This window comes from Stegodyphus dumicola, chromosome 1 (genome assembly GCF_044657685.1).
Source record: "Stegodyphus dumicola isolate Sdum_Otavi_A_Nest chromosome 1, ASM4465768v1".
NCBI classification, from domain to species: Eukaryota; Metazoa; Arthropoda; class Arachnida; order Araneae; family Eresidae; genus Stegodyphus; species Stegodyphus dumicola.
Window position 1 is genome coordinate 211,651,791 of NC_140768.1, and position 12,663 is coordinate 211,664,453.

The 12,663-nt window shown below is 32.8% G+C and overlaps 1 protein-coding gene across 1 annotated transcript in view; it reads right to left on the reverse strand.

The window, feature by feature from the left end:
* Window positions 1–9,563, reverse strand: part of LOC146999454 (uncharacterized) — a 50,137-nt gene extending 40,574 nt beyond the window's left edge. Inside the window, exon 1 of the mRNA XM_085825145.1 lies at window positions 9,420–9,563. Coding sequence (XP_085681271.1) covers window positions 9,420–9,431 — 12 coding nt within the window. The 5' untranslated portion in view covers window positions 9,432–9,563. The remainder of the gene's footprint in view (window positions 1–9,419) is intronic.
* Between the last annotated feature and the right edge of the window lie 3,100 nt (window positions 9,564–12,663).

A 12,663-nucleotide genomic window follows, 5' to 3' on the forward strand; every position in this document is an offset into this window, starting at 1 on the left:
GTATACTTTAAGATTTTACATACAATGAACTAAAATTCATTTAATTTTATATTGGTATTAAGTAGATATATTAAGAGAAGAAAACGCATATTCATTTTTAATAATTCAAGGATATTAAAATTTAGATTAACCTTTCACTTGTTAACTTATAATTGAATAAATGTTGATACTCTCATGAGACAAATTAGCCTGTTGATTCTTTCATAGCTGTTCTATGTTTAGCAGTAGGTTAGTAAGAAGCACCACAGTTATAGTGCTTTAAATCTCTCTTTTGTAAGACTAGTGTAGGAAGTCCATACCTATGGTACACGATAATATATTTCATAAAATATCAGTCTTGGGTCAACATTCTAAAGGTAATTGCCACGGAAAATTTTCCAACTTAGCAATTTTCATCTATAATGTGATATAAATAGTTTTTTTTCTTTCGAAAATCTTGGAGTACCTCAAGTTTCAAAGGCCTCAGTTTGAGAAACGCTGCTCTAAGGCAAAAGAGCATAAAATATCTCTTATCATAGTTCATTTGTTCTTTATACTCCCCTTTTTAAAGGGAGACTAGGGTTTTTAGGGGACCCAATCATCAAATCCTGGGTGTGGAGAATCTTCATCTAGCACCCTTTTAGTTTGAACGCTACTATAGAGACATTAGATTAACTGGAAACAAAAGAAATTGAAAAATTTGCAACCGCCTTCGCCGGGAATCGAACCACGGACCTCTGGAACACCGGCCCAGCGTGCAGAACCACCTCACCACTAAGGGACGCTAGCAAAGTGGGAGAAATACTTTATAAGTTCACCCCAGGTGATAACAACGATGACCCCGGGCAAAAAATAAAAATGATGTTGGATTTTGATAGCCTAAGGCATCGTTTCCCGAAATCTTTTTCGAATGGGTCCTACTTTACAAATTTTAAAAATTAGACGTTCCACGGACAACCTTACTCTTGTACCCTTCGCAAGCAATTTTTTAATATAAACTTCCTACCAGTATACTTTAAGATTTTACATACAATGAACTAAAATTCATTTAATTTTATATTGGTATTAAGTAGATATATTAAGAGAAGAAAACGCATATTCATTTTTAATAATTCAAGGATATTAAAATTTAGATTAACCTTTCACTTGTTAACTTATAATTGAATAAATGTTGATACTCTCATGAGACAAATTAGCCTGTTGATTCTTTCATAGCTGTTCTATGTTTAGCAGTAGGCTAGTAAGAAGCACCACAGTTATAGTGCTTTAAATCTCTCTTTTGTAAGACTAGTGTAGGAAGTCCATACGTATGGTACACGATAATATATTTCATAAAATATCAGTCTTGGGTCAACATTCTAAAGGTAATTGCCACGGAAAATTTTCCAACTTAGCAATTTTCATCTATAATGTGATATAAATAGTTTTTTTTCTTTCGAAAATCTTGGAGTACCTCAAGTTTCAAAGGCCTCAGTTTGAGAAACGCTGCTCTAAGGCAAAAGAGCATAAAATATCTCTTATCATAGTTCATTTGTTCTTTATACTCCCCTTTTTAAAGGGAGACTAGGGTTTTTAGGGGACCCAATCATCAAATCCTGGGTGTGGAGAATCTTCATCTAGCACCCTTTTAGTTTGAACGCTACTATAGAGACATTAGATTAACTGGAAACAAAAGAAATTGAAAAATTTGCAACCGCCTTCGCCGGGAATCGAACCACGGACCTCTGGAACACCGGCCCAGCGTGCAGAACCACCTCACCACGAAGGGACGCTAGCAAAGTGGGAGAAATACTTTATAAGTTCACCCCAGGTGATAACAACGATGACCCCGGGCAAAAAATAAAAATGATGTTGGATTTTGATAGCCTAAGGCATCGTTTCCCGAAATCTTTTTCGAATGGGTCCTACTTTACAAATTTTAAAAATGAGACGTTCCACGGACAACCTTACTCTTGTACCCTTCGCAAGCAATTTTTTAATATAAACTTCCTACCAGTATACTTTAAGATTTTACATACAATGAACTAAAATTCATTTAATTTTATATTGGTATTAAGTAGATATATTAAGAGAAGAAAACGCATATTCATTTTTAATAATTCAAGGATATTAAAATTTAGGTTAACCTTTCACTTGTTAACTTATAATTGAATAAATGTTGATACTCTCATGAGATAAATTAGCCTGTTGATTCTTTCATAGCTGTTCTATGTTTAGCAGTAGGCTAGTAAGAAGCACCACAGTTATAGTGCTTTAAATCTCTCTTTTGTAAGACTAGTGTAGGAAGTCCATACGTATGGTACACGATAATATATTTCATAAAATATCAGTCTTGGGTCAACATTCTAAAGGTAATTGCCACGGAAAATTTTCCAACTTAGCAATTTTCATCTATAATGTGATATAAATAGTTTTTTTTCTTTCGAAAATCTTGGAGTACCTCAAGTTTCAAAGGCCTCAGTTTGAGAAACGCTGCTCTAAGGCAAAAGAGCATAAAATATCTCTTATCATAGTTCATTTGTTCTTTATACTCCCCTTTTTAAAGGGAGACTAGGGTTTTTAGGGGACCCAATCATCAAATCCTGGGTGTGGAGAATCTTCATCTAGCACCCTTTTAGTTCGAACGCTACTATAGAGACATTAGATTAACTGGAAACAAAAGAAATTGAAAAATTTGCAACCGCCTTCGCCGGGAATCGAACCACGGACCTCTGGAACACCGGCCCAGCGTGCAGAACCACCTCACCACGAAGGGACGCTAGCAAAGTGGGAGAAATACTTTATAAGTTCACCCCAGGTGATAACAACGATGACCCCGGGCAAAAAATAAAAATGATGTTGGATTTTGATAGCCTAAGGCATCGTTTCCCGAAATCTTTTTCGAATGGGTCCTACTTTACAAATTTTAAAAATTAGACGTTCCACGGACAACCTTACTCTTGTACCCTTCGCAAGCAATTTTTTAATATAAACTTCCTACCAGTATACTTTAAGATTTTACATACAATGAACTAAAATTCATTTAACTTTATATTGGTGTTAAGTAGATATATTAAGAGAAGAAAACGCATATTCATTTTTAATAATTCAAGGATATTAAAATTTAGATTAACCTTTCACTTGTTAACTTATAATTGAATAAATGTTGATACTCTCATGAGACAAATTAGCCTGTTGATTCTTTCATAGCTGTTCTATGTTTAGCAGTAGGTTAGTAAGAAGCACCACAGTTATAGTGCTTTAAATCTCTCTTTTGTAAGACTAGTGTAGGAAGTCCATACGTATGGTACACGATAATATATTTCATAAAATATCAGTCTTGGGTCAACATTCTAAAGGTAATTGCCACGGAAAATTTTCCAACTTAGCAATTTTCATCTATAATGTGATATAAATAGTTTTTTTTCTTTCGAAAATCTTGGAGTACCTCAAGTTTCAAAGGCCTCAGTTTGAGAAACGCTGCTCTAAGGCAAAAGAGCATAAAATATCTCTTATCATAGTTCATTTGTTCTTTATACTCCCCTTTTTAAAGGGAGACTAGGGTTTTTAGGAGACCCAATCATCAAATCCTGGGTGTGGAGAATCTTCATCTAGCACCCTTTTAGTTCGAACGCTACTATAGAGACATTAGATTAACTGGAAACAAAAGAAATTGAAAAATTTGCAACCGCCTTCGCCGGGAATCGAACCACGGACCTCTGGAACACCGGCCCAGCGTGCAGAACCACCTCACCACGAAGGGACGCTAGCAAAGTGGGAGAAATACTTTATAAGTTCACCCCAGGTGATAACAACGATGACCCCGGGCAAAAATTAAAAATGATGTTGGATTTTGATAGCCTAAGGCATCGTTTCCCGAAATCTTTTTCGAATGGGTCCTACTTTACAAATTTTAAAAATTAGACGTTCCACGGACAACCTTACTCTTGTACCCTTCGCAAGCAATTTTTTAATATAAACTTCCTACCAGTATACTTTAAGATTTTACATACAATGAACTAAAATTCATTTAACTTTATATTGGTATTAAGTAGATATATTAAGAGAAGAAAACGCATATTCATTTTTAATAATTCAAGGATATTAAAATTTAGATTAACCTTTCACTTGTTAACTTATAATTGAATAAATGTTGATACTCTCATGAGACAAATTAGCCTGTTGATTCTTTCATAGCTGTTCTATGTTTAGCAGTAGGTTAGTAAGAAGCACCACAGTTATAGTGCTTTAAATCTCTCTTTTGTAAGACTAGTGTAGGAAGTCCATACCTATGGTACACGATAATATATTTCATAAAATATCAGTCTTGGGTCAACATTCTAAAGGTAATTGCCACGGAAAATTTTCCAACTTAGCAATTTTCATCTATAATGTGATATAAATAGTTTTTTTTCTTTCGAAAATCTTGGAGTACCTCAAGTTTCAAAGGCCTCAGTTTGAGAAACGCTGCTCTAAGGCAAAAGAGCATAAAATATCTCTTATCATAGTTCATTTGTTCTTTATACTCCCCTTTTTAAAGGGAGACTAGGGTTTTTAGGGGACCCAATCATCAAATCCTGGGTGTGGAGAATCTTCATCTAGCACCCTTTTAGTTTGAACGCTACTATAGAGACATTAGATTAACTGGAAACAAAAGAAATTGAAAAATTTGCAACCGCCTTCGCCGGGAATCGAACCACGGACCTCTGGAACACCGGCCCAGCGTGCAGAACCACCTCACCACGAAGGGACGCTAGCAAAGTGGGAGAAATACTTTATAAGTTCACCCCAGGTGATAACAACGATGACCCCGGGCAAAAAATAAAAATGATGTTGGATTTTGATAGCCTAAGGCATCGTTTCCCGAAATCTTTTTCGAATGGGTCCTACTTTACAAATTTTAAAAATTAGACGTTCCACGGACAACCTTACTCTTGTACCCTTCGCAAGCAATTTTTTAATATAAACTTCCTACCAGTATACTTTAAGATTTTACATACAATGAACTAAAATTCATTTAATTTTATATTGGTATTAAGTAGATATATTAAGAGAAGAAAACGCATATTCATTTTTAATAATTCAAGGATATTAAAATTTAGATTAACCTTTCACTTGTTAACTTATAATTGAATAAATGTTGATACTCTCATGAGATAAATTAGCCTGTTGATTCTTTCATAGCTGTTCTATGTTTAGCAGTAGGCTAGTAAGAAGCACCACAGTTATAGTGCTTTAAATCTCTCTTTTGTAAGACTAGTGTAGGAAGTCCATACGTATGGTACACGATAATATATTTCATAAAATATCAGTCTTGGGTCAACATTCTAAAGGTAATTGCCACGGAAAATTTTCCAACTTAGCAATTTTCATCTATAATGTGATATAAATAGTTTTTTTTCTTTCGAAAATCTTGGAGTACCTCAAGTTTCAAAGGCCTCAGTTTGAGAAACGCTGCTCTAAGGCAAAAGAGCATAAAATATCTCTTATCATAGTTCATTTGTTCTTTATACTCCCCTTTTTAAAGGGAGACTAGGGTTTTTAGGGGACCCAATCATCAAATCCTGGGTGTGGAGAATCTTCATCTAGCACCCTTTTAGTTCGAACGCTACTATAGAGACATTAGATTAACTGGAAACAAAAGAAATTGAAAAATTTGCAACCGCCTTCGCCGGGAATCGAACCACGGACCTCTGGAACACCGGCCCAGCGTGCAGAACCACCTCACCACGAAGGGACGCTAGCAAAGTGGGAGAAATACTTTATAAGTTCACCCCAGGTGATAACAACGATGACCCCGAGCAAAAAATAAAAATGATGTTGGATTTTGATAGCCTAAGGCATCGTTTCCCGAAATCTTTTTCGAATGGGTCCTACTTTACAAATTTTAAAAATTAGACGTTCCACGGACAACCTTACTCTTGTACCCTTCGCAAGCAATTTTTTAATATAAACTTCCTACCAGTATACTTTAAGATTTTACATACAATGAACTAAAATTCATTTAATTTTATATTGGTATTAAGTAGATATATTAAGAGAAGAAAACGCATATTCATTTTTAATAATTCAAGGATATTAAAATTTAGATTAACCTTTCACTTGTTAACTTATAATTGAATAAATGTTGATACTCTCATGAGATAAATTAGCCTGTTGATTCTTTCATAGCTGTTCTATGTTTAGCAGTAGGCTAGTAAGAAGCACCACAGTTATAGTGCTTTAAATCTCTCTTTTGTAAGACTAGTGTAGGAAGTCCATACCTATGGTACACGATAATATATTTCATAAAATATCAGTCTTGGGTCAACATTCTAAAGGTAATTGCCACGGAAAATTTTCCAACTTAGCAATTTTCATCTATAATGTGATATAAATAGTTTTTTTTCTTTCGAAAATCTTGGAGTACCTCAAGTTTCAAAGGCCTCAGTTTGAGAAACGCTGCTCTAAGGCAAAAGAGCATAAAATATCTCTTATCATAGTTCATTTGTTCTTTATACTCCCCTTTTTAAAGGGAGACTAGGGTTTTTAGGGGACCCAATCATCAAATCCTGGGTGTGGAGAATCTTCATCTAGCACCCTTTTAGTTCGAACGCTACTATAGAGACATTAGATTAACTGGAAACAAAAGAAATTGAAAAATTTGCAACCGCCTTCGCCGGGAATCGAACCACGGACCTCTGGAACACCGGCCCAGCGTGCAGAACCACCTCACCACGAAGGGACGCTAGCAAAGTGGGAGAAATACTTTATAAGTTCACCCCAGGTGATAACAACGATGACCCCGGGCAAAAAATAAAAATGATGTTGGATTTTGATAGCCTAAGGCATCGTTTCCCGAAATCTTTTTCGAATGGGTCCTACTTTACAAATTTTAAAAATTAGACGTTCCACGGACAACCTTACTCTTGTACCCTTCGCAAGCAATTTTTTAATATAAACTTCCTACCAGTATACTTTAAGATTTTACATACAATGAACTAAAATTCATTTAATTTTATATTGGTATTAAGTAGATATATTAAGAGAAGAAAACGCATATTCATTTTTAATAATTCAAGGATATTAAAATTTAGATTAACCTTTCACTTGTTAACTTATAATTGAATAAATGTTGATACTCTCATGAGATAAATTAGCCTGTTGATTCTTTCATAGCTCTTCTATGTTTAGCAGTAGGCTAGTAAGAAGCACCACAGTTATAGTGCTTTAAATCTCTCTTTTGTAAGACTAGTGTAGGAAGTCCATACGTATGGTACACGATAATATATTTCATAAAATATCAGTCTTGGGTCAACATTCTAAAGGTAATTGCCACGGAAAATTTTCCAACTTAGCAATTTTCATCTATAATGTGATATAAATAGTTTTTTTTCTTTCGAAAATCTTGGAGTACCTCAAGTTTCAAAGGCCTCAGTTTGAGAAACGCTGCTCTAAGGCAAAAGAGCATAAAATATCTCTTATCATAGTTCATTTGTTCTTTATACTAATAACGTATTCCTGTGGAAGTAACATTATATGTTTGCTGTAAGTGTTGAATTATTAATTCATGTATAAGTAAAGTGTTTTGAATCCACTTGAACTGAGTACTCGCTTTGAAATGCGAGAGCTGAAGTTCTATCTTTTGCATATTTCAGTGTTTTTATCAAAACTGACCGAAACTGGATTAACAAAATTGTTCATATCGTGGTCACATTAAGAAACAATGGCCTTTCTTCTTTATTTCGTTCATAACATTGAGCAATTAATTTTCATGTTTTTAAGAGTAAGTTCTGAATTTATGTAAATAACTATTAAATAAAATAAAAATTTAAAGAAGTGAACAAGAAAATGAAAATCTAAAGATGTTTCGAATTCGTTTTCAAATGATACTGGACTTTTAGCAAAACAGCTCGTGAATTTTATAAAATATTTAACAACTACTGTATTTAAATAAATGTTTTTGAATTGAAGAGAATCGAATACATTTTGATTAGAATGCAGAAAAAGCTGCACGTCGTAAAACAACAGAAGAAAAATTAAAGACGGTATTTAGTAAGTAGAAAAAAATCTATCCCTTTTTGGAAACACATTTTTTCTAAATTAAATCGCGAATATATTTTCTGTAACAATGAAAAGCGAATTAAAAAGCTGACTAATTATATCATATTTACTAATAGTTCAACCAGAATCGGCTCAAGTATGGATAGGGAATGGCAGTTAAGTTCTGCTCACAAAAAGATATATTTTACTTTGAGTTATTAAATGATTTAATTTATATGAAGCGCTAACTTAACTGTTGAGTAAAGCACCAGGAATTCTAGAGATTTACTGGTATCTGCACTCATATACGTTCTAGATTCGTAGAGACATTAGGATTTTTTATGCTGAGTGACCTAAAGAATGAGCAATGCCCTCGCCTAAACTCGAACCACGGGAATCTTGAATACGCGCCGAGTGTGCTGACCACTACACCACAAAAGCGTGCTAAAAAGGCGGGAAAAGTACCATATACACTCCCCCTTTTAAAGGGCGACTGGGGATTACGTGCCCAGTCGCTAAATTCCTGGTGATGCATAATCCATATCTATTTTTTGTTTAGTTCGGGACCCACTGTAGAGACATTAAGAATTTTTTTTAAGCAGTAGACATGAAAAATGAGCAATGCCCTCACCGGGACTCGAACCTCGGACCTCTCGAATACGCACCGAGCCTGCTGACTTTTGCACCACGAAGGCATGCTAAGGAGGCGGGAGAAATACCTCATAGGGTGACAGTCTTGTTTGGGTTATGAATAGAATTAAAATACCACTTGGCTCACAAATTGTAACATAGTTGTTGTTGCAAATTGACCTAAAGTTTAGGATATGGAATTTTCGTTTTATTCAACCTATATATTTATTAATACATCCTCAAATCATATTATTTTAAACAAAAAGTTATATACGCTGTTAAATTAACATTTATGGTAATCAAATTTGTAAATCATTAGTTGTTCAGAAAACTTTTAGTTAGAACTCAGAACTTAGTATTTCGGAGTCGATTCGATTCAGACTTGCTTTAATCTAAAAAATAACGCTTCTTTTAAGACCTGCCTATAAAAAGAAATCATGATGAGTGACAGTGATATTTAAAGAGGATTATGTCACAAATTATTTTAAAATAACATAGATTTCTCTTGATTTAAAAATATTTTATTATTATTTGAAGAATGAAAATTTTCACATATTATATATCTTGCCTTCCCTCTTCTTTTAGCCATTAATACACGAAATCTAGAGAATAGCCTTTTTATCTTTAAGTTATCCGAACTAAATTGAAGCTTAAAGATAAAAAACTATGAAACACAAAAAATAGTATAAATTTCACTCTAACATCTCTCTTATTTTATCAGAATTAAGAATTTAGTCAAAAAATATTCTTCCAATAACTAAGATTAATAAACAAAAACAAAGCAAAAAAAAGGAGGAAACTCTACTCACCAGGCGATGCATATTTGACTGAAGTAATGTAATTCACTCTAGTTAAAATTCTCCGAGTATTGGATGGCGATATTCTCTCAGTTTTCTTTCGGCAAGGAATTTATGAAAATTACACAGGTCGAAAAACCTCTCTAACGAGATGAACCTCCATTAAATATCTCGACCCCTCCTCAATATTCATACACGCATGCACGAGCTCCAACGAAACTGGGAGGGTAGGTTTGGACACCGAGAAAGGTACCACAAAATTTCTTGTCATCCAGGGCTGCGTCTTTTCGACTCTGGTGACAAATCAGGCATGTCAATGACACGAACTACATTCACAAGTTTCAGATGTTCTTCTTTTATCTTCTTCGTTATAAAATGTTTGCAATGATTTGTAGAAAATCTCTGACAACGTCGTATAGCACAAAGCAACTAAACGTAATTTATCACTTATTCTACTGCAATTACATATATCTTACAATAACTCTGTATACTAGAACCTCAAATATCGGAATTCAATGAGCCACAGCTCTTTCGATTCGAAAAATCCTGATAATTTTGTCTTTTTCCCAAAATCTATTTATCTGTCTATCTATAGGTAGATAGGTAGACAGACAGATATATATATATATAATTTAAATTTTAAATATAAATTAAAAGCAAAATTAAAAATCGTGTCCAATAGTAAAGTAGTAAAAAATGAAATTCATTCAAAACAATGTAAACAATCACTACATAAAAGACATGATACAAATTGTAGGGTTTTTATTATTTCAATTGACCAGTTATTATGATTTAGACCTTTACTATCACTTCTTCCTTCCATTTCCACATCATAATGCTTATTTATTAGCTAGTATTTAAATTGAGGGTTTTAGATCGTTGAGATAGAGTGCGTTCTGCCTTTCGAGGCCACGCTATTAGGTTGCTCCTAGCTTAGATAAAATTTTTAGTCTTCGGTCTTGCGTCATAATTACCGATATTTTCATATCTATACCGGTTACTTTTGTGAGCCAACTTTGCGTTAAATTGATTTTTGTAGCCTTCAGCTACAAGCATGCTCGAATTTAAATTTTACATTTGACTGTGACTTTAACTTATATCGTAACAAGTGGTTGACTAAATTTTAAGCACGAGCTGCGCATTTATGTTCACTTTCTGATTTAATAAAAAGGTTTGTTTAAACTTGTCCCTGTCGTTAAATTTATAATTAGCGATTATTCGCTATCGGTCATCTAAAGTTTGGGTTAAGTTAATGGTTAAGTGAAAAAACTTTAAATAAATTAATGGTTAAGCGAAAGAAACTTTAAATAAATAATTTTCTGGTAAAATTAAAATCAAATAAAACTGAGAGCAATTTCACAAACAATACTCAAATACGGCAACGCAGAACAAAAACGAAACTTTGATAAAACAATGCATACAATTACACACACAGAAAAAAAGCTCAAAACATATTTGCCCCGTAAAATTCAATGTTGACTTTACTTTTTATTTAATTAAACACAAAATCTACTTTCCCTTCAATTGCAACGCATACAATGAAATAAATTTTTATTTTCACAGACTTTAAACAAATAATTTAATTTTTATTTTCACTACACTCATATTTAAAAAAAAATGTTTTCTATAGCATGACATAATTTACTTATTTTTAATTAAGCTTAAACTGAACATACTTTTATAGATTTAAAACCATAATATAATAAATTTAAAAGTATTATTGTATTTTTTTCATTTAAAATGTGTAATAAATTTATAATTTTATTTAGGTATGTAATTTTAGGTATGTAAATTAGGTACATAATTTTATTTTTGCTTTTAGTGCTCTCAAATTAAACAAACAGAATTATTTTTATAAGCGCTATATTTACCTGCTTTCTTCTATTTAAAATTAAATAGCACACAATTTGTTATTCATTAAAAATAATAAAACTATAAACTAAAATTATAATACAGTTTTTAAACCTCTTGCATTTTACATTTGCAACAAATTTGCAGATTTTTTAAAACTGGTGTCTTATTTATTGCAGATATGCATTTAAACTAGATGCTCACAACACATTTAACGCAAATTGTGTACCGAATACTGATACTGGAATACTTATTGTACTGTATTATACTTTTACATTATTTAAAATAACGAAAAAATTATTAAAACGTAAACAAATTAAAAGAAAGCTTTTTTCTGGTGATAGAAATATGATCAAACGATCTGCAATTTTATTTCTGCTGCATGCAGTTTTCCGCCTTATTTCTCGGAATAGCGGTGCTCGCAAATACCGGTAATAAATTTGTAATTTCGGAAAATCTACGGCGTATTATTATAGAGAATGATTTTTTATCGCTACCAACTATGAATTAGACCTGTATTTATCAAATTATACAGAAACATCGGTATTAAACCTTACCACTCTAAGGCGATATCTAAGACTATGGAAACCCAAAATCATTTAGATTCATGGGTATACTGCATTTGAGGATTCTAAGAAAATTATATAGTACAGTTTTTAAGACATTATTTTTTATAAATTCCAACATACAAATTATAGGAAAGAAGGAAACCCCGTATTTCGCTTCTAAGCAAGTGAAATTCATTTAAAACGAATATTACATGTTTTATTATTTCAGTATCGTATACAGACGAAAGTTTTCATCCTTTGGAATTGCCTGTATAATTTAGCTCTTTTTACTTCCTTGTACGAAGTAAAAAGGAAATATTATAATCGCGAAAAGATTCATGCATCATATTTCAACTCAAACATCCATTTTCACCGCTATCGAATGCAATTTAACGATGTTTTTGCGTGACATCTGTACGTAAGGACAGGATAAAGGACTCTTTTCCCACCAAAAAAAAATTAAAAACTAAATTAAATGAATTCTGAAGAGAATTTTTCTTGGCGTCTGTGCGTACGTACGTATGTACGTATGTATCTCGCATAACTCAAAAACGAGTAGCCTCAGAAAGTTGAAAATTTGTATATAGGACTGCTATAACATGTATATGTGCACCTCGTATATTGATTGCAATCGGCCTCAATAAAAGTATAAAAATATGTATATATATATATATATATATATATATATATATAACAAAGTATATATATATACTTTGTTACTCGGCTCAGTGATCTCAGTTTTATTATTCTTATGTGTTTGTAAATTGTGCATATTCTGCTTTAAAAATGATTGAATTATGTTGTTTCTTTCTTCCGGTTAAGGTTGTTTATACCTTTAGTAAATCTGTATGCAATAT